The 22,944-nt window shown below is 42.4% G+C and overlaps 1 protein-coding gene across 1 annotated transcript; it reads right to left on the bottom strand.

Annotated features, from left to right (window-relative positions):
* Positions 1-907: 907 nt before the first annotated feature.
* ppp1r14bb (protein phosphatase 1, regulatory (inhibitor) subunit 14Bb) lies at positions 908-16,990 on the bottom strand. The gene is made up of 4 exons (XM_088295035.1): positions 16,334-16,990; positions 4,189-4,272; positions 2,943-2,975; positions 908-2,865 (listed from the first exon to the last, which is right to left on the bottom strand). Exons 1-4 carry the CDS (start codon positions 16,532-16,534, stop codon positions 2,797-2,799), a joined length of 387 nt encoding a protein of 128 aa, XP_088151161.1. The 5' UTR covers positions 16,535-16,990; the 3' UTR covers positions 908-2,796.
* Between the last annotated feature and the right edge of the window lie 5,954 nt (positions 16,991-22,944).

The following is a 22,944-nucleotide window of genomic DNA, read 5'->3' as shown; positions in this document are numbered from 1 at the left end:
ATCAGTTTGATTCGAAATAAATTGAATGATTATTATTTATGGAGAGCACTTCATAGCAGCTGTGTTTTTGTTTTAAGAAATTATTATTAAAATTAATTAAAGTACCCAAAAATATATAATGAGAGCCGCCCAAATAGCCCTTAACTGAATGTGCGTCAAACAAAATGGCACCATGCAAACAAAAAAAACGAACTTTCTATCCAATCTTTACACAAGTTATCACACCTCGTAAGATAATTACACATTTAAACATACTTTTACAACAGAAGTAAGTGTACTTTTATCGACTGTTCACTGACCTGTATGAGCAAGTAGAAAACAGAAACAAAAAGGACGATACGCACTGTTTTTAACCTAGGTAGCAAATTCCCGCCGCCTCGATCCTGACCCGGAACTTTTCAACCATCTACTTTCGCTTCATATATTTTTTTCATTTATTTTTTTTAAATTACAAATAAATCTTCTTTACCATATTTATGCAGTGATTTTTATTTTGGAATCACCAGACATATAAACTGACGTATACAATAAAGAAAATAAATTGTGATTTTAGTAATTACTCCAAATTACACTTTTTTTTTATCACGCAAATGTAATTACCCTTATCCAGGGATGTCACGTGACTACATTGTCTAGCGTTGCCAATCAGCTTCGATCCCGTCAGTGAGATGAACCCATAGCGAATTCCTCAAACGCGTTTTTTCCGCCCCCATAACCGGAAGTACTCACAAACGTAAGTAACATGTTAATCTTACTTGCATTTTTAAGACTTTTACAGGTCTATATTTTGAAACTAATTCTGCTGAATCATTTCTTCATAATTCTGTATGTGGATGATATTGACCACAAGGTGACGGTAGAGCTCTGCATGTGTCAAGGCATCCCGTGACAAAGTCAAGAGGCAAACTTTCAGTTTTACACATTTTTATTAAAGTTGCATAAAAGTGTAACAAAATTGGACAAAAAAACAAGACCTGTTGTTGATATTGCTACATTTGTTTGTTAGTTTGATTGAATCGTCCAAAAAAAAAACCTCACAAGCTCTTTCCTGCACTGTTAAGTGCAGGTATTTAGCCTCAACAACAGCAATAATCAGTACTGTGCATGGTTTTCTTTTGCAGATTTCTCCAACAGTAAAAAAAACATGAACAGTCTAAAAAGGTATATGCAATCCAAACCTGGATTCTGAAAGAAGAATCCACTCAAACACTCTGACTCTGATTGACCAAGCCTCTTGTAGTACAATCTTAAAGTTTCCTGCAAACAGCGCAAGAACGGCAAACGCAATCACACCCAGAAAAAGCATCTGATTGGATTTTTGTTTGTGTAAATCCAAGGCCTGGCATCAGGACGTTTCATGATTGCATTAAAAACAGACCAGTATTCAAATGGTAAATGTCAAGTACATTATCTAAACAGGATCACCGTATCAAGGCCTAAGTATTAAACACTCACTTCTAAAAATAACAATAAAAAAAGTCCAAACAAAAAAAAATCTCATTTGTTTAAAAAAAAAAAAGAAAAAAAAAATTTCATTAACACACTTTACACCTTAAAAATGTCTTCCATTTATTTGGTTTGTGTAACATAAATAATACCTAAGGCAACATCTGTTTCTTAAAGAAAAGAAAGTGTGGAAAAAGAAGCAAGTGGCTGAAAATGTGAGGAGAGCGAGGACACGAGTGTGACGGCGCACACACACACAATGGCGTTGTCCTGTTGCCGCCACAGGTGCTGCGGATTGGTCACAGGAATCACAGCAAAACGTTTGTGCTTCTCCTATTGGCTGCCGATCACTCTCAGAACCGGACAGGCTTGAGATTTGAGACACATGGCTCATTCTTGGATATAATTGGCAGCTGCAGCTGAGAGACAGCTGTGTTTGTTCATGTGTTTCCGGTTCTCAATTTTGGGGCGTGGGGGGGTAGCATTCAAAATGTTCAAAGCAGAACCTTTCCTAACACTCGTCACCCAATCGGCGACTTGGAGGACACCATGAAATCAGCCCTGGTGACAATTTTCCACCTTCACGCGACCGCAATGCGCTGAGCGCCAAACTGTGAAATGGGCTGACAACGGCCAGAAAAGGAGCAAGAGCAGCAGCAAGAAACGGGATGAAGAGTACAATACAATAGTATACTAATTAGAAAAACAACAAGGCAGCTTAGTTGAGGGACTGTAAAAGCGAGTGACCAAGAAAAAAAAATCATCAATTAAATGAGGAACCAGTCCTTTGCTAAAAAATAATTCTCTCATACAGAACAGCAGGAAACAAACACTCAAAATGAAGAAAACGTGCTATGATTGTAACATTTAGCAACCAGGCCCACTGCACATTAGAGGGCGGGGAAAAAAAAACAAAAAAAAAAACACTGGAATTTAGGAAAAATCTACTTTAGCCACATCTAGCGTACAAACCTTTTTTTTTTAGTTTTGTTTTTGAATGACGCTGGTCTAAAAATTCACCATGTGTTATTATTGGTGGTCAGAGTGCAGATTTTTTCAGCAGTCTTTAAATGCATCTCAGGGCGGTAAAAAGGAGGCATTGGTGGTGTACAGTAAAGATCACCCCGAAACATTGCCAGGACTTCCATCGAAAAAAAGGACCTCCACACAAAACAGATGAAGAACTGGTTGCTTGATTGACTAAACCCCTGACCTGCCGAGTAAAATATGACTAGTCTTCCCTTAAACTCCAGCACTTGATGACTGGAGTGACAAAACGGGTGAGCGAGTGGGTGAGAGGAAGACGAGAGATGGCCGATGATTGACGGACGATGTAGAGGAGGGGTGCCATCATTTCTTCTGAGGCGTGGAAAGCTTCTGCATCCCTCGGATCTTGTCCAGGAGCTCTGAGATGAAGTCCTACGGCACAGACGACACACTTGAGCCAAAACCGGCGGGAAAGAAAAGACTTGGAACAAGTTGGGGAGGGTACTTACCTCAGTGGGTTTAAAGCAGTCTACCAGTAAATCCTGCGAAAAAAAGGAAAGGATCCCTTTTAGCTGCTGGTGCACTTTAAAAAGCGTTTAAGCCCACTAAAGGTTATTTTGGTAAACGGGAACTAACAATATAACCAAAACTAAAATTGAAAAAACACTTTTTTTAACAAAAAAATGGCTCATCAGCTGTTGACATTTAAACACAACACGAGCTAAAAAGTGCTTTTCTTTTTTGTGTCATCCATGTAAAAAAATATATACAGGAAAAAATGGTACACTGTCCATCCAGGTTTAATACAGTAATTCAAGCCACAAATCAACTTTCGAAGTTGGCAACTTGGCAAACAAGGCATCCTATCTTTATTAGATTGAGGGCGCATGCATGCATGCCTGCATCGGACTTTAGAAACGGTAGGCATGGCACTCACTTACTGTGACTCAAAGTCTGCGAATTATTAATACCATAAATTGTACCCTATATTTTTGTTGAATTTTCACTGCACAATACTTACCATGGTTCTTGTTTAAAATCCTAAATACGTGTAAAACACTTAAAAAAACAACTAATGCTAAACCTAAAACTGTTTTGTTGAAGAAAAAAAAACTAAAACTAATAAAAGTAAAAAAAGACAATAAAAAAAACATGGGAAAGGAAATAAAAAAATAAAACTAATTACAACAAATTCAATTAAAAAAAAAACTAAACAAAATCAAAACTAACTATAATTAAAATTAAAATTCCAAAACTACAATAACCCTGATGCCCTCGTCCTCAAGAGCGCCTATCTAGCTCAGTGCTTCTCAAATAGTGGGGCGGGCCCCCCTGTACGGTGTGGCGTGTGAACCATGCTTTTCCCCCCGCCACACTACAATAAAGTGTAATTGCACATCCACTCCAGTAGTTGGCAGTGGCGCTCTCCTTGCCTCTTGTGCGCAGCGAGTATTAAGGTTCGTTTTATAGTTGCGGTGGAGAGTGTGTGGTGGGTGGACGCAAATTATTTTCTTCTTGCTGGGGGGGTGTAACAGAAAATAATTGAGAAGCACTGATCGAGCCTGTTTTAGATGTCTCCCTCCTGCAACACACCAGATTGAAATGATCATCAGAAAGCGTTGCAGAAGCCTAAAAACGATCTCGATGGTTTGACTCAGGTGTGGGAGGAAGGAGACATCTAAAACAAGCTGGAGGGGGGCTCTCGGGAACCGGACTTGAGCGCCCCTGGTCCAAAGCATCCTGATAGTGTCCTACCTTGACCCTGGCGCCCCGCTCCACGTCACTCGGCATATCCAGCAGTTCATCCACATCGATCTCGAGTTCTGGGATGGCCTCCTCCTGTGAAGAAATTGAGCGAGGGAACACGACAATCAAGGCTTTAATAGAAAAGAAAATTTGCACACACCTTTCAAAAGAAATAATTGACATTGATTTAGAGTTCAGAGAACTTTTTTGTTTTTCAACAGTGTCGCACTAAACGCGCGAAATGTCATCTGCCTTTTCTAATTGTCACCTGCTTCATGTGAAGTGTCTTGAATGTTGCTTGTCTGAAAATGCATCCGCTCAGTCATTTGTGGCCTTTCTCCTTAAAAGTGAGCTACCCAATGGGACCTCGAGAGGGAGACATCCTTCCGCAAGTGAAAACGTTGGCAAAACAAAGAATGTTTTTCAGAAGCTCGACAAAAGGTAAAGACAAAGAACACACACAAAGCACTCACACTTTGTCATCGTCTTTCTCTGAACATTGTTTTTGTTTGGTCTGAACAGTTTTGATAAATAGCACAGGTTAAATCATTTTTACTTTCTTTTTTTTAGTCAGAGATGCGACTAAAGTTTGAGGTTTTTTTTTTTGCACTGATTCCAAATCTGTCTTTTTGTCTATTCTATTTAGTCTAATAATAATAATAATAATAATAATAATAATAATAAATAATATTTAATGTCAGGGCTGCTCAATGATGAAAAAAATATTCATCACGTTTATTTGAGTAAGAATTGAAATCACGATTTTTCAAATGATTATTTTTGGGTTGTACAAAACCAAAAAATATCGAAATGGAAACCATATTCAGCCAAATCACATGAAAAGAGGTGCAAAAATATTTATATTGGAGTATGGTTTCCTTAAATTAAAAAAAAAAAACGTTGCACTGGAATTTACTTGCTATACACTCATAAATTGCCATAGAACTGTTGCAACAATTTCAATAGAATGCTCAAATTTTGAATACACAGTATAGTATTAGACGTTGTAAAATCCATCCATCCATTATGTGAGCCGCTTCTCCTGACGAGGGTGGCGGGCGTGCTGGAGCCCATCCCAGCTATCTTTGGGCTGCAGGCGGGGTTCACCCTGAACTGGTTGCCAGGCAATCGCAGTGGGGGGGGGGCACACAAAGACAAACAACCGCTTGCGCTCACAACACACCTTGGGCCAATTTAGAGTTTTCAATCAATCGACCATCCTTGTTTTTGGAATGTGGTAGGAAACCGGAGTACCCAGAGAAAAAGCAGGCACGAGGGGAACGTGCAACCGGCACACAGGAAGGCCGGAGCTCGGATTTGAAGCCCACACCAAATTGCAACCTCTGAATATTTGATTCGATCACATTGCAATGTCGATTTGAATTTGACGGATTGTTGATCACTGCGTTTGGTGCCGCTGTCCTATATTGATGAGCTTCTCCAGGAATCTGTGCGCACCCCAACCTCCCCTCGGCCCGAGTTGCCCACACCAGCTGTCTGTGCACCTCCCCCCTCCCCCTGAACCCAACACTGCTCCTTGTGTGTGTCACATGAATCCAATCGCCGTTCTTTTATTAGTCTATGATAAAGACACATTTTCACTCAAGCACACGCAGGCGGCTTGATATCACTCTGGCTCAAAACGTGGCAACAAAAAAAAGCTTCTGCCTCTTTTTCTTTGAACCCATTTCCAAATCCGCCAAGTGCGCTTGTTTAAAACCAACCAACTTGAAATCGATCGTCGGAGCGTCCGCGCAAAATCGGGGAGCCCGAGGATGTGTGGGTTGGAGGAGTCGGGAAGACGCGCTTCGGCTTTGGAGGAGAGACAAAGAAAAGGAAGATCCACAAGGGAGGATTCCCAAAACGGATTTTTCGTCTGCCTTTCCGCCGGCGCCCTTTGTGCTGCCTTGCAGATGATTGACTCACAGATTGCTGCCAGATATGTGCACTCTTCAGCAGTTTTTTGTCTTTCCAAACAAAAGCGTACATTTTGCTTCCTAAGTGATAAGAAGAACATCTTGCTGAGGCTTATTATTTGGGTTAAGCAAGCCACTCATCCGTTAGGGTTGTGTTTTGGTGTCTTAGGAATGCACAACAGGTCCAAAAGGGCAGCCAAGTTAAAAAAAAAATAATAATTTGCGTGAACGTGAGTAAGCCGTTATGGAGATTAGTTTATATCCTGTTTGTCAACCTTTGCCAAACACGCCCAACAGCTCCGTGAAGATGTTTTGTTTTGTTTTTTTCATTAATAACTGACAGGTATGAGAACAGAAAGAAAACATTTGGACGGAGAAACTTGAATGTACTACTCCATTAATCTCTTCAGTTAATGTGCACCGAGGTGTTCTTCTCGAAACCACAAAACATACAAATTAACGTTTCACTTTGTACAAAGTATCACAAGTGGGGTTTTTTTTGTTACTGTTTTTTAGTTTTATGTGCAATACATTTTTATTCGGATCATTCCATACAGAGGCTAACAAAACTGTTAAAAAGACTTTAAAGCAGGCAACGGTAAACTACCTCATGCGTTAAATGTTTTAATCCGGCCCGCCGAACTTGAAAAAATTAAATGAATAAACTTTGTTAATGTTTTATTTTTCCTGTAATTCTGATGTATCCCCACTAGGAGGCACACTCTAAGACATATTTAGTTGTAATGCTTTTATTCATTTATGTTTTCTCGATATACTAAATCTGCTTTTGGTGCGGCCCCTCTGTCAAATTTTAGAACCCATTGTGGCCCGCCAATCCAAAAGTTTGCCCACCATTGCTTTAAAGGATTAAAACCTCTGTCTTGTTCATTTAGAGGTGGTACGTAACGTAAATGTTAGTACCATTGACCAATTTTATTGGATTTCAAACATATCATTACACAAGTGCTTCTCATTTATTTTCTGTTACGCCCCCCCTAGCAAGAAGAAAACAATTCGCGCCCCCCCACCTCCACCCGCTCCCCGCCGCAACTACAAATAATAGCATTTTTGTAGAGTTAATACTCGCTGCGCACAATGCGCAAGGAGAGCGCCACTGCCAACTACTGGAATGGATGTGCAATTACACTTTATTGTAGTACGGCGGAAAAAAAGCATGTTCCCCAGGTTCACACGCACCCCCCTCAGCACCGCACTGTGGGGGGCCCACCCTACTATTTGAGCAGCACTGCATTACACCAACACGGATGCAGACGCATTGTGTGTGTGTGTATGTGTGAGATGAGTATAAAGGCCCAGATCGGATTTATCTTGGCGTGTAGTCGAAGCAGCTTCACGATCGCACAGCTCAAATGCCAGATTCGGCTGAAAAAGAGCAGAGCCGACACCCGTCATGTTCAACAAGCTGCATTTAGACTTAAGACGCAAAGTGGGTCAGCGCTAACACACTGCAGGCCCATTTTGCCATACGGGTGATGAAGCAAGGCAGGCGTTTTCAGCCAGCACTTTGGTGGCGCTGGAAAATCCTGATCATGAGTCAGCGAGGCTTAGTTTAGCTCCCAATGAGCCTAAATATTGTTAACTTCCAACACTGTTGAAAGTGATTCTTAATGGGAGTCAGAAATCCAAGAAATGGGAGGCAGCAGGACACAATTTTTTTCATTTATTCTCTTGAGAGAGAGAGAGAGACAGAGACAGAGACAGAGAGAGAGAGAGAGAGGAGACATAGAGAGAGAGAGAGAGAGAGAGGAGACAGAGACAGAGAGAGAGGAGACACAGAGAGAGAGAGAGAGAGAGACAGAGAGAGAGGAGACAGAGAGAGAGAGAGAGAGAGAGAGAGGAGCAGAGAGAGAGATAGAAGAGACAGAGAGAGAGAGAGAGAGACAGGAGAGAGAGAGAAAGAGAGAGAGAGAGAAAGAGAGAGAGAGGGCAGAGAGAGAGGGGGCAGAGATAGAGACAGAGAGACAGAGACAGAGAGAGAGGAGACAGAGAGAGAGAGAGAGAGACAGAGAGAGAGAGAAAGAGAGAAAGAGAGAGACAGAGACAGAGAGAGGAGACAGAGAGAGAGAGAGAGAGACAGGAGAGAGAGGGATAGAGAGAGATAGAGAGAAAGAGAGAGAGAGGGCAGAGAGAGAGGGGGCAGAGAGAGAGACAGAGAGACAGAGACAGAGAGAGAGGAGACAGAGAGAGAGAGAGAGACAGAGAGAGAGAGAGAGAGAGAGGAGTCAGAGAGAGAGAGAGAGAGTAGACAGAGAGAGAGAGAGAGTGAGAGAGAAAGAGAGAGAGACAGAGACAGAGAGAGGAGACAGAGAGAGAGAGAGAGAGAGAGAGAGAAAGAGAGAGAGAGGGCAGAGAGAGAGGGGGCAGAGAGAGAGACAGAGAGACAGAGACAGAGAGAGAGGAGACAGAGAGAGAGAGAGAGAGACAGAGAGAGAGAGAGAGAGAGACAGAGAGAGAGGAGACAGAGAGAGAGAGAGAGAGACAGAGAGAGAGAGAGAGAGAGACAGAGAGAGAGGAGACAGAGAGAGAGAGAGAGAGAGAGAAAAATAGACTTCTGGATGCTGGCCTCAGCGTTAGCCTGCTCCACTTCATCAACAACAATGTTTTGGCTAGCTGAGAGCAAAGTGGGGACGAAGGAGGAGTCTGAGGGGTGGTTGAGGACACCCCAGACAGGGAAGTGATGGCAGGAAGCAGGAAGGGGTAGAAAAAGTCGGCCACGTGGCGCTTAAACAATGCCGCACGTCTCACTTCGAGGCAAACTTTTTCTCCTTCTACTCAGCAGCGCCAAAGTCCAAACACAGATGTCCCACGCTACTTCATGGTCGCTCCAAGACACATGTGACCTGTGACTTAAGACCAAACACGGGACCGTCCCATCAACATGTGACACGCAGACCGGAGACGGCTCAGCCAAACAAGAGCCCGCTTTCTTCTTTTGGAAAGTGAACTTCATCCGGAACTTTCGTGTTTGCATTTGAAAATGTTTACAAACAAAATACAGGGTTTTTTTTTTTTTTTTTTTTTTTTTTTTTGCAGTTCGACTTCCATTTTCTCCTATCTGCCTTTTTTTTTTTTTACAGTTGCAGATGTCTATTTTCTTTCCGAGCTTTTTTTTTGCTTTTTGCTTTTGAACGGCTCTCCAGCGTGAGGACTTAAAAGCGGCCAGTTGCTTTGTTGTGCTGCTAACGAATGAAAAAGCCTGGACAAACAATCCACAATCCAAAAATCAATACAATGGATTTGAAATAATTAATCACCTTCAATGCCCTTCCTCCCCAACACTTGTTTTTCTTTTGTTTACTGGCTGATGAAAGCCAACCGCGACGTTCTGCAATCTGACGTGTAAGCGTCCAAAATGCCGTCACAAACCCTTTAAAGTCCGTCCCGATCGTCCCTCCCGCTCTCTCGTTCACACGACTTGGCTCACGTCGTCTAGTGCCTTTATGTAAAAAAAATAAAAATAAAAAAAATCACCTAAAACAACACAAAGCCCGCATTCAATGCAATCTCGGGACAGGATCAAATGCAAACGGGCCTCCCGAATGTTTTGGAAGTGTCCCACGCAGAGCCAAACCACAAAAGCTGCCGGCTCGAAGCATGCCAGGAAACATTTGTCGCCATACTCGTCGGAGAGTGCAGTGAAATGAGTTTTTTTTTTTGTTTGTTTCAACATGACTCACTTTGGAGCACTACAGTTGGCCAAAATCAAAGATGTCTCTCAAAAACATCCACAGTCACACGACCAACCATCAGCATTGTGGGACATTTTATTTTTATTTTGATCAATTTATTGATTTTTTTGGTGTTGTGCCCAGAGATGATTGAATGGAGATAGTGAAACAAGGTCAAGGCCTTCAAGGCTTTCGCTGCTGGCCTAACATAATCAAGAAATCATGATCATATTCATGTCATATTATATCCTAGTGTTGAATTTTTAGGTGAGAGTTTTTATCCAATCAGAATTCAGCTAGCTTGTGTTGCCAGGCAGATTTCACAATACCAGTAGCACGCAATATTTGTCCGAGGCCTTCAGATACAATCGTGCGAGGGGGTTCTATTCTGTGTCTCAAGGGTTTTTTCCCGTCGATAGACAGTTGCGATAGCCAATCAGATCACGAGTTGGTGACAGTAAGGCCTTCTCGCTGGCCTTACGCTGAAGGTGATGAGCGCGTCTTGTGATTGGATATTCACTCGTGAGGGGGCGGCGTTATGCGGAATCAACACACCGAAAGTCGTAACTGCCGACCGTTCGAAAATCCAAAATATATTCTTGCTTTTTTAAAACCACAATGGCCAAAGTGTGGATTTAATTGCAGATACGCTTGCGAGGCCATTTTCAAGTCGGACCTTTCAAGAGAAGCGAGGTCGTCCAACACTCGCTCAGTCGTCAGTAAGTGTTTTTCTGTATATTATTTGTACAGCCGTGATGTCATAAATGTTAATATGAGGGGGATTGATTCAAATTGGACTAAATCGGACTTAACTGAAGGCCTACGTGTGAAGTGCACTGATGTAATCATTGAATGATTCATACATCCGCTTGTTTTGTTTTTTTTGTGTCTTATCATTTTCTAATATTTACTTAACATGACAATGTGCGCGTTTGTGCGTGTTTGACTGAGCATGCCCGCCAAGCAGGCCTCAGGATGACATACATCCCACCAGAGCAGGGAAGGACGCGTTCTGTCGAGCACACCATATTTTCAAGGAAGCTTGCCACATTTTAGCAAAAAAAAAAAATGGCCAATTTGTTGCCAGGGACAACGTCGATGGATGTCGAAAGCATGCGCATATTTTCACTACAACCGTAACGCAGAGATTAAGAGCAGATTGAAATAGAAATGCACACAAACAAGGATTAATGCAGATTACCATTATGTCACCACTGGCGACACGGTATCGGGATTCAAATTCAAACATTTTCACTTGATGGTTGAGTGACTGTTTGCGCGCAGCCTCTGAACGCTTTCCTTGAACCCATCACACTTGGCTGACAGGCCGACCCGTGTGACACGAGACAAAAATGACAAGCTCGTCAAGTTGAGCCAGTACTTGAAACGCAACACTGGAAAGACTGAAGTCACCGGCGCGTGTAGCTCAACACGGCCAACACCGACGTTTGGACAAACAAACCCAGTCCGGGTCGTGAGAAGAAAATCGGGCAAAGCATTTTGGGATCCATGTATAGAACCCAACACATTTCACAAAAAGCAGATCTTTGGCAGATGGTCAACAAAATATTGTTTTGTTTTGTTTTTTTTCAGCAAAACCAAATGTCTGGAATGAAGGAACAAAACGCTCCGCCGCAACTATTAAGAAAAAAACAAAACAAACACAAACAAATGTACACCGTAGCGTTATTAGTCAGCTACGCGCAATGAGCAAGGAGAGCGCCACTGCCAACTACTGGAGTGGAGGCGCAATTACACTTTGTTGTAGTATGGCGGGAAAGAAAGCATGTTCCCTAGAGTCACACGCACCCCCCCAGCATCACACCACGCCCCCGCAGGGGGGCCCGCCCCACTATTTGGCTTAGCCCCGGCGTCGATCCCCATTCAAGGTTAGGCAACACAACTTTGCCATTGTGTAGAATTTTCTTCCGCAGTGTACAAATTTGACGTAGCTATGTCCGCATGCCCCCAAATACCGAAAAAGTGACATCATGTAGATCGATATAAATGTTGCAGCTATATAGTTTGGCACTTTTTTGGCGGTCAAAGATGAGTTATCCCAGCATGTGTGCAATAAACAGAGGAGATTCCACTGTAGGTAATAACTAAAAATAACAGGCAGCTTACAGCTGATTGGCTGCTAAACTGCACAAGGAACCAATCAGAATGTGCTGTGGGCAGGCCAATCTGCTTCTGCAGGCAGGGCCACCAGCATACGAGAGAGAGAGAGAGAAGTGTGCTGCAGCGAGCCTAAATAAACCAGATTTTAATTTATCGGCCTTGAAAGTTAAAAAAAAAGGCAGATAATGGGCAAAATGCAGACGTCATCGTGACTAGTCGACTCATCTTGGCAGCTCTACCCATGAGTCATAGGGAGAGCGTGGTGGGTTGTTTATACTTGTAGTAGGTAGTTGCAACTTTATGGCCAAATGGCTCAACATTCCACTTAATGACTCACATCCCTTGTTTTCAGTCTTTCCCGCTATTCCTCAATTTCTTCCCTCCCACTGCATTTGTTGCGCTGCCTCACAACCTTACTCAAGGAATCCGCACACTTAGTCACCTGCACTCCACCGTTTCAAAACGCGCAAAACTACACGCTGATTCACCCCACGCCATTGTCCCGACTGCAACTGTGCGCTCTGCACGGGGCCACGTGTCAGCTCCTAAAACACACACGTGTGTGTCCGCGCCCGTCGTGAGGACGGTTCGCTTCCAAAGACACACTGGGGTCTTTGACTTCCCGCTGTGTAACAACCACTTTTTGTTGTCACCCTTTTTTTTTTCCCCTGCCCGCTGAGTCAATCACGGTTTATATTTAGAAGCTTAAGTTTAAAGTTTAAGACAACGCCGCATGTTGTGTATAATGTGCATTTTTTATTTGAGGAACGTTTTAGTCTTCCTAGACACCGAGTCTATATTGGAGACTCATCATCATTAAGACGTTTAAGATCCAAATCAACGAGCTTCTTGTGATCTAAGCGGCGCTAATTACCGCCGCTAGGGAAAAGAAAACAAAATGTGATTATTGCAGTAATCGCGTACACTTGCAAAAAAGGTTGAGTAATGCAGTCATTTCTTTTATGTTCAATTTGTTTTCAATTAATTCACACAATGTCACTCCTGTCTAAAGAAATTGCCACAAGTTGTGTTAGCTAATGTTAACAAGCTAGCTTAGCGTTGAATGACTCCATTGGCAACATTCCACGAGTTTTACTTCCACATTGGAACGTCTGAATAATTATGACCGTACGACATTTAAGATCTGAATGCCCCAATTTATGGATTTAATTCATTTCAGTGAGGAGAATTGATGATACACATCATTTTAGTGACTAGCTTGCTAAAGCTAGAAGCTACAATCAGACTCTTGCCGTTTTTTTTTTTTTTTTTAAGGGAGGGGTGACTTAAAGGGTAGAACATGAACCCATTTGGTTGCCATGGTGCCAGTCTCCTTTCTGTTCACGCTGATTGAGCAGGTGGCTGGATGAACATCCGACATTGCTGGCAGGCAGGAATGCCAGCGCAATTGGCGACCGGTGGCGTTCTTTCAAAGAATTATGCGAATGAGGAAAATTACCAAACCCTTTTGGATTCAACTCCAAGCCTTTTTTTCTTTTTTTTTAAAGTCAATCGTAGAAATAGCCAGTGTCAAACCCTAATAAAGACGCACGTGGCTAACAAAAGGAGAGGAAGACGAACGTGCCAGGGTTCTCCTCATATCCGCTTGCGAGCTCAAGCGGCCTCACAGCACGTGCAGGCGGCTTCTTTCACACCATAAATGTTGAACAACTCCGTGAGGACAAAGCATTTTCTCCTGGACTCATTTTGCGCGGGCTGGGATCCTAAATTTCCCCCAATGTCCTTCCGCAAAACTACAAAGTGGCTCCTACAGGAACCAAAACTCCAAACTAAACCATTTGCCTTAATTTGCATGTCACTCACTGAATCTTCCTGTTGTCTGAACAAAGTTTCTGCCGCATTCCGAGTCATGTCACTGAACGAGACGGACAAATTGAATCGTTCTTAGTCAGATCACCCACTTGGTCGGATCACCATGTTTGCAGCCTGCTTCATTCAACTTGCATCCTCGTTGATTATTTTCTTTTCTGTTCCAGCCTATAAAGTCCTCTTCACAGGTATTGGAACAATGAGGTCAATTCCTTTTTTTATTTTTTTTGTGTGTGTCGTGAAGACATTTGGGTTTCTGATGAAAAGCTGATTATCTCACAAAACCTGAGAATTACAGCTTTTATTTCTTGGTCTTTGCATCTTGATTTGTTAACAACTCAAGAAAGAGCACTTTTTGTTTGATGCCACCCACTTTTCAAGGAAGCAAAGTATTGGAATGGACGTTATTAAATGTGACCAAAAGTGAATAGCAGTGAATAGTTGGCCGCATAACCTTTAACCTGCGATAACTGCATCAAGCCTGCAAGCCGCTGATGTCACCAGACTGGCGCATTGTTCTTTTGAAATGTTTTTTCGGGTCTTTACTTCAGCATGTTTCAGTTCTGGTTTGTTTGTGGAGGTTTCTCCCTTTAGTTTCATCTTCAGGAGGTAAAATGCATGCTTTGGGCAAACTGCGACCCGGGGGCCATATGCGGCCCGTTAAACGTTTTAATTCGGCCCGCCAAACTTGAAAAAAATTAAATGAAAATTATTTTCTAAATAATGAGGTGTGTCAAAGACATATTTTGTTGTAATGCTTTTGTTCACTTTCACTTAAAATTATATATATATTTCTTTCTCCGATGATGTGAGGTGACCAAAACACTCCATCCATCTGTTCCTGGTCCGGCCTCTTTAGAACCCATTGTGGCCCACCAATCAAAATGTTTGCCCACCCCTGCTCTATTGGGTTAAGGTCTGGCGATTGACTTCCACTTTTTTTTCATTGTCTTGTGGCACGATAAAGTTTCTTTCTATGATCTTGGATGCAGTATTCTCAGTCACTTGGCAGACAAAATGTTTGGTTTTTTTATTTAGACTATGAAATTCTTTCTGCTTTGACCATTCGGAGTGACATCATCAATGAAGACATTGAAAGAAGAAGTATACATGCCATACTCCAAGAGGCAAAAAGATTTTTTTTTTTTTTTTGTCAAGAAGTACGGAGATGAGTGACAAAGGTTTGGCAACAAAGTTTTCCTCAAACATTTCAAATAAAGAAAGCAACAGTCTGTTGAAGTGACTCGCAGGCGTGATGCAGTTGTAAGAGTTAGCAAACAAAAAGTCTTCTGTTCGGAGTTGTTGAACACATCTCGTTTGTAAATGCCATGAAATAAAAGCTGCGATTCTGAACTTTTTCATCGGAAACACAAACGTCTTCAGTAGACAACAAAAACAAAGAAACTGCCCTTGCCGTTCCCGTAGTTTAGGAACAAGGTCGAGTAAGGCGGCGTTTCCCAACCTTATCTAACCAAGTCATGGGAATGACTTCATTAAGACGTGTCTTTGCGTCTTTTGGACGAACAACATCAATGACCTCTGACCTCACACATTCTCCGAAAGTCAGAAAACACACTTCAATCTATCGTAGTCTTCCCAGAAGGGTGCAAGGCCAACTTTTGTAGCTGCCACCAACAACAGATTTTCCTCAACCAATACTTATTGGCCATCTACTTTTTATTCTTCCCGGTCCGAGTCTCAGACGCGCATATTAAATCCATTATTGGCCGACAGTCAAAGCACATTGATCCCCAAATCCCCCGCGGGTCACTTAATCACCTTAAGTGGTGTTTAGAGTTTCCCCCGACACTTTCTGACTGGAGGGTACTCCACACAACAACGGAATGTATCCTCCATGCTCACCAGGTGTGCCCCCCCACCCCTTCACTGTCGCTCTTGAAGGAAAACTCCCCAACCTGCTAAGCATTCTTCACGCTAGGAATAGCATGTGGGTCATTGCCAGCTCAGTCGAGTTGACGTGAGCTTCCGAGCTTACCGGCGACTGAGCGTTACGACACCGGCGTGGCTTTGATGGGCCTTGCACATACATCATCAGTGCAGCTTTTACAGAGGGGAGGGGGCGCTCACAGGAAGGACCCCCCCCCCCCCCCACACACACACACACACCCAGTGTCCATGCATATTTCCTGTTCTGCTGGCTACGCTTGTTTGTTTGAAGGTGTTGCTTGGCTTGAGTTCTTAAAGTGGAATATTGTGGATGCATTAGAGGAAAAAATATATTTTTCGAAAGGAGCATTTTGCAGCGCAGGATGGATATTGCACAGGTGTGCTTTAAAGATCTTTCAACCAATGAGATTGCAGAGCAGCCTCCCCTTCTCGGGGCTTGCCTATAAAGGCGACATGAGCTATGAATAGCCAACCTGTAGTCGCAAACGCCGATACGTGCGTTAACTGCGTTTCATTCATTCCGCTTGGTTAGTCGTTGCTACAATCCTCTCATGCGCAAGACAAGAGGTCACGTGATGAGTGACCATTAAAAAAAATAAGGAACAAAATGCCTACTGTGTGTTACTTAGCAGGACTGACTGATCGATTGCTTCGATCGGCGTCTGTTTTACAATGCCAATGTTACTGTACCTCGCAGTCGTAGAGCTCCGTTAGCTGGTCGATGATCCACTCCTCCAGGTTGAGTCTTTTCCTCAGTTCCTTGCGGTCGTATTTGACGGTGACGCGTCCCTGCTTGCGAACGGGGGTCTCGGGCTCCTCCGTTGCGCCGGCCGGCGTCTGGAAATACACGCGGGGCTGAGGGCTCGTCTCCGGGCTCGTGACGGCCGCCATGCTCGCTCGGTTCGGGGTTGACGAGAGAGAGAGAGAAAGACGGAGATCCGATCCAACCCCCCGGGCCGGCTGTGCTAAACGAGGGGGTGGCGGGGAGCGGGTGGGGTGGGGGGCAAACACGAGGCGATCGACGCTCGATTATTGTCCTTCTAAAAAGGAAAAAAAAAATCCAGCCAAAATGAGGAGTTGTCTTTGTTGAGCGGGCTGCAGAAAAAAAAACACTCCCACGTACAAAGAGTAACCGGCTTATTGGCCTATTTACAGCATGCAACTCAGCTTACATAAAAAGGAAGGCAGTCAACTCTTCTTTATCCAGTACAAAGAGAAAGCCGACGTCCCTCTTGCTCTGTTTCTCCCTCTCTCTCCTTCTCTCTCTCTCTTTTTCCTTTCCACGCGTCCCCCGGAGATGTGCGTGTGCGTGTCTTCGTTCTCTGGATGGACAAGAGAACAACTGACGTAGCCCTGAGAGAAAAAGAAATAGACTATAAATGTGGACTTTTTTTGTCTCCTCCTTAAAAGTCAGTCCACACCCACTTGTATGCATAGCCGACCCCTTTTTATCCACACCCTGACTCAAATCAGCATTCACGTGACATCCACCCCCCCCGCGCCAAAAAAAAAATGCTTACTTTAAATTTCCTAATCTCTGACAGTTTACAGTCTTTCAAAAGCGTCCACAGTTACTTATCACGAGTGTGAATCGTTTTTTTTTTTTTTTACAAGTCCCGTTTACCCACAATGCACAGCGCACGTGCCCCAAGGGTTTCACTGCCACACAAGCGCTTCCTTGTGATGCCGAAAAACCGAGTTCTGTTGTCAGTGCATGTGTCAAAACTGTACGTCTGCAGAATTTAACGACACACAATACATGAAAAAAGTCGCTCCCATTTTTTTCTTTTTTACCAGTGCAGACTCTCGGGTCATCCAGGTCATGCTCATCTAGAAAAGTTGAATTAAGGTAACTGGAAACTTTCTGGTTATTGAAGACGTTTCACACCTCAAATTTAGAAATGAAAAAAATCTTTTGGATCAAACGCGAAAAAAAAACAACAAAACCATCTTCAAGGTAAAATTGTTTTGATACAGCTCCTGGACTTGGATCTTATAAGTGTACCTAATGGTGTGACGTGTGCGTTCTAGTATATTAACGCCTAAACTTGTCTTGTAAAAAAAAAAAAAAAAAATAAGTGCAACTCCATGTTTACAAGTCGGTGAAGCTAGTCGGTAGCAAGACAGAAAGAAGTCAATTATTCATTGAGTATGTCTGAAATTTACGGTTGGCTGAGCACAAACGTGTACTTAAATTGGGGGGGGGGCACAAGCTTGCTATTTTTAACCAAAGCAGCAATCATCTAAGTTGTCATATTACAATTGTCCTTATGCACATTTATAAATAGCCAAAGAATAATCTTGCATTGTTTCCACTTAGCCATGGTGTTCGGAGTCATCCATCCACAGGAGGGCGCTTTTTCTTTTTTCTTCTTTTTTTTTCTTTTTGTTCGGTGAAGAGGTCATTAAAATGTGCCTAGTGATCCTTAGTTCATCCGCTTCCACTTTAATAATGCATTATTGCCACACAGTTTACATTATTTCAAGTATTACTTTGCAGCATTGATGACAGACAAGTTTTTATGTTGGAACTCAAGGCAAAAAGCACAACTGCAACGTGGCACCACCCCTTGAGATACGCGTGATCCGACTTAAGAGTTTTTCGGGATACAACCGCCGTTCATTATTATTTTTTTTGGTTTAATTTTTTAACCCAAACTTGAGAAATGCGCGCAACTCAATTACATCGCGAACCTCATCAACGCGAAAGGGCAGCGAGCTCAACCAGTGTGGCGCGGAAAATTATTCAATGTACATTATTTTGCAAAAATTAAAAAAATATATATAGATATATATTATATATATTGTTGGTGTTAATTTATGAATGCAACCACGTATAGTAACAGGAAAAACAATAAAACTCTCTTCCACTTGATGACTGATGGTACATAATTAAGCTGTATATCCACTTTTTGTGGCTCGTTTTGCTAAGTGGTGTGCTGTGAATGTTTTCGATGTGAAATACAGTTTGTCTTAGCTCATTAACGCATACGAAACAATGCAACGAGATATGCGTGCTGGGTGCATTGTTGGTCATGTCCGCTAGATGGCAGTGTAATCTCAATATTATTGGCAGTTTTTAAACAGATTGAAAGTGTTTTTCCTGCGTGTGCGTGAGTGGGGAGTACAAGGACTGAATATGTCTGTGTCTCCACACAATGTGTCTTTGTGGCTCCTCCTTGGCTCCGTTGGGAGGACTCCAAGGCATAAATAGAGAGAAGTGGGTGAAGGTCTCTCGAGCTCCATCCAGCCTGTCATGGTTCATTTTTACCATAACACAACTCGCCTTTTGTCTTTTCATCAAACACTTCACCAATAGGCCATTCTATCTTGTGAGTGACTTTCGAATGGTGAAAGCTAGGCTGCTTTTGTCATTTATCAGAGCAGAAATGACTCATTATTCACTTTGTACGTATGTTATCAATTTATTTGATACTGTATTTACACTAGTAGCCACACTTTGTGTCCCACTTTTGAGCTGATACCTTGTGTGTGTGTGTAGGGGTGTGTGTATGTGCTTCATTAGCAGCGAAATGATGGAGGAGGGCAAGAGAGGTCAAAAGAGAAAGAAACGCAGAAGAAACAGAGTGGGCTGGACCAGTCTATTGAGAGCACAGGTGCATGCACTTCAACAAAAAAATCATTCTGTGCGTGTGTGTGTGTGTGTGCCACAGCAACACCATAATCCCTGCTTATGCATGTGGCGCTTTGCCATCGAGAAGATGCAAATGTTGCTGATTTTGGCTGCTTCATTACCAACGCCATGTTCCGTATGTTTGTGACACGTCCAGTCTTCCTCATCGGGTCAAAGAAAACGCTCAGTAAGTCAGCAGGCTGTCGCATAGCAGACATTCCTGCCGAGTGTAGTTGGGGAGTCGCAGAAGGGACGATGGTGGCCAAGAAAAATCTGGTCTGGGAGTGTTTTTACGTGAGGACCATGTTGTCATGTTGCCCGGCAGCAGGATCTGGACACGACTGGATTGCATGTGTGGAAGTGTTGTTTGTGTCCCAAGAGCATTGAGTAGGGCTGGGCGATATGACCTAAAATAAATATCGCGATAAATTAGGCAGTTTTACCTCGATAACGATAAATGCACGATAAATTCCCCCTGAGGACCAAAATCAAAATAAATGCAGGAAATGCATATTAACTGCTTTTTGTATTGACCAACTGGTACGCATTACTTTCAATGAAAAATAGAAGTACAAAAATCATTTGAATAAACATTCAAACTAGCTTGCTTTGCATGACTTGAACAATGTCACAAAGAACAGGAGAAAAAGGGTACCTCTCACAAAATCTTTTTATGTAAATATATTGTGCAGAGATGCTGTAATTCCATTTGCAAAGGCCGAGATTTGTGTAAAGGTATCGTGTAAACAATCTAAATAATGCCATGTGCAAAGGCGCTAGTCGCCTGTAAACAAAATGCTAAATAAAATGGAAAAAAATGTCAATGGAATGCCAGTGCCAAATAAACAAGTGTGCTTCATCAGGAAAATGTGCCGTCTCGAGTAATCTGGTGCGCAGTCGCCACTTGTCGTGTATGTCATGCACAGTCAGGCTCAAACAGGGATCCATGTTGCGACTCGACCACAAGTCGGATGTGGATGCAAAATGCTTGACATGTCTCCGCTCCCGTCCCGATGTTGTCCATATCGGAAGTCCTGTTTGCGGCAAATATTTTCGTACCTCTCGTCGGCTACTTTCATGAGGCGTTTAAATCCTGTCCGCTCTATTGTAACTAGAGGAGCTCTCTATCTTTAGCTATGTGCTAGGCTATCGCGTCCACCTCTGAGACGTTCTCTCGTATGGTGTCGCCTCCGTTATGAGCTGTTGTCACTTGTCCAAACTTGCTCCTCACTTTGAACTTTTAGCACAAGCTCCAAGTCAACAGCATGGTTGTGTTGTGGGTGGTGAAAAAGAAAAGGTTGGACGCGCTGTTTCAGGTGCTTACGATGCACTTTGTAGTTCATGTTTTTTTGCTTAAACATCGTCTTTATGGAACCCAAAACATTTCCAAACGACAGATGTCCACTTTATTTTCGGGACAAGCGCGACAGGAACAATTTCAACTAACGTTACTTCGTCCGCAGCCGTGTCAGCCGCTTCAGGATTTGAATCGCCAGCTACGAACTCGTCTTGTTTACATTCTTGTTCAGAAGGGAGGAGTCACGTGACTACACGCGCTGGAGCCGTCTTAAAGGGGCATGAGCATCGCCGCAGACATAAAAGACTTCTTTTTCTTTTTTTTTTTTTAGACACCGAATTTACCGATATGGGCAAAATGATGTCGGTCATTCTAATAAATTTCGGTAACGGTAAATTTTCGGTTTATCGCCCAGCCCTAGCATTGAGGGAGCAAATGTTCCTGCTTGACCCACAGTTAATTGTTTACATACCACCTACAGCATTTGAAGTCCCTGTAAAGTGAAAATAAATGTCTTCTAAAGTTGACATACCACAGGAGAGAAATGGAAGCACACCAAATGAGGTTCTCTCCACTCTCTGTGACAAGCGTGTACTCACAGCAGACAATGAGGCACTCTAAAGCTCAATGGTAACCCGAAGCCACATTCTGGCTGAGGAGTCTGAGTTTAAAAGTACACAAAAATAATAATCTCCCCTCCTCACTCTCTCCACGTGGCATGCGTGCACTCTTGAGTGACAACGAGGCACCTTTCACTATCAAGGGCAGTTGCAGTCAATCGCCTCCAGGTTGAAGCAGTGAGAAATAATTGACAAGACTTAAATAAACAGCACATACTTTCCAGCTGTGGTGCCACACCGGATTCCTAACACGCAGGCATTTACGGCGAGGCATTGTGGGAGTCTTGAACTTCATATTCCTGTCTGAGGGGGTGACATCACAAATGCATCGTGTCACGTTTTCAGCGCGTTGACGTCTCATCACGTGTCCATGCCATATTACATAAGCACAGCGAGATTGTGGTTTTAAAGCTGCTGTCAACATATTGAGTTTTTGTCAACTAAAAACTCAAATATTTAGGTTTGTTATACAATCTGCGCTGTCAACCGAATGTTATTTAGCTTCAATAAAGTATGAAGGAAAAAGTCCCTCCAGATTGTTTGGCTGGAGGAGGTATACAAATTTAATTGTTATATTTATTTACAGCCATTACTGCTTAAAATATGTAAATGAGGAAGGACTGCCGTTATTTCGCATTTTATTTTAAAAAAGATTTCCACGTCAAGTAGTCAATGATGTTCTTTTTATATTTTTTTACATAAAAAAAAAAACAGATGGCCAATTTATGTTTCATGAAATCCAGAAGAATAACGTGAAAGTCTGTCTTTTTTTTAATTAAATATATATTTTTTTATGGAAAGCCAAAAAGTTATTTATTTTTCTTAAAAACAAAAATTCAAATTAAGTAAAGTCAAAGACGTTCTTTTTATATTTTTTAAATAAATAATTTTAAAAACAACAACAGATGGCCAATTTATGTTTCATGAACTCCAGAAGAATAACGTGAAAGTCAGTCTTTTTTTTTTAAATACATTTTTTTATGGTGAGCCAAAAACGTATTTTTCATAAAAACCAAAACGTCAAATTATGTGTAAAAAAAGTGTCATTTTTATGTTAAGCAAGTTTGTCCTGCTGTATGTAACTAGTACTAAAATAACTAGCAATCTAACTTTGTTACTTTTAAAATCAAATAATCAGTAAAGTTACTTCTTTAAAGCTGTGATCTAAGTTGCTTGTTCAAGTTAATAACTGTGGCAACGCTGTTCTTTGCACGTTTTCAGCAATTATCTTCCAACATGTGCATTGTATTTAGAAACAAATCTGTGAATTTCCACTAAGTACTGCTTCTATGGGAATGAGCCCCCCCCCTCTCCATGCAAAAGTTTATAAAAAAAAAAAATCTTGTTCGAAGTCTCACACGCAACTGTATATAAAGATATACTCCTAAGCGCATCCCATTTCACAGAGAGTTGATTTTGGGAAAGCTGCTGCTCAACAGATGTATCATGTCGAGTCGACTCATGTGGGCTCGCTGGGCTCGGAATGTACATTTTGTTCCGCGCATTCTGCAAAAAGCCTCGTTACGGATTTCAATGACATCGCGTCAAATGTTTTCCTATCTTGCATTAAAAGAAAGCACATTCGCATGCGAGTGACACTTGAGGGGCCACATGGAGGAGATCAAGAAAAAAACTCCTCCTCCTTTTTTTTTTTCTTACGTAAAACTTCCACTTCAGTTTGACACTCTGTCGCTCTTGTCTTCTATTTTTTTTTTCTGTTCAGCCCCTCAGAAAACATGCTGGGAGGAGA

This window comes from Idiotropiscis lumnitzeri, chromosome 4 (assembly GCF_059441095.1).
Source record: "Idiotropiscis lumnitzeri isolate Australia: NSW breed Sydney's pygmy pipehorse chromosome 4, RoL_Ilum_1.0, whole genome shotgun sequence".
NCBI lineage: Eukaryota > Metazoa > Chordata > Actinopteri > Syngnathiformes > Syngnathidae > Idiotropiscis > Idiotropiscis lumnitzeri.
Note: the sequence above shows the minus strand (reverse complement) of the source record. Positions and strands in the feature narration are given on the sequence as shown.

Bases quoted from the DNA above. Each gene is read 5' to 3' on its own strand.
- ppp1r14bb (XM_088295035.1), bottom strand. From the start codon at position 16,534: ATGGCGGCCGTCACGAGCCCGGAGACGAGCCCTCAGCCCCGCGTGTAT. The intron at 4,273-16,333 runs GTACAGTAACAT...ATTTCTTCACAG, and splicing joins CGGAGCTCTACGACTGCGAG to GAGGAGGCCATCCCAGAACT. The intron at 2,976-4,188 runs GTAGGACACTAT...TTTTTTTCGCAG, and splicing joins AGCGGGGCGCCAGGGTCAAG to GATTTACTGGTAGACTGCTT.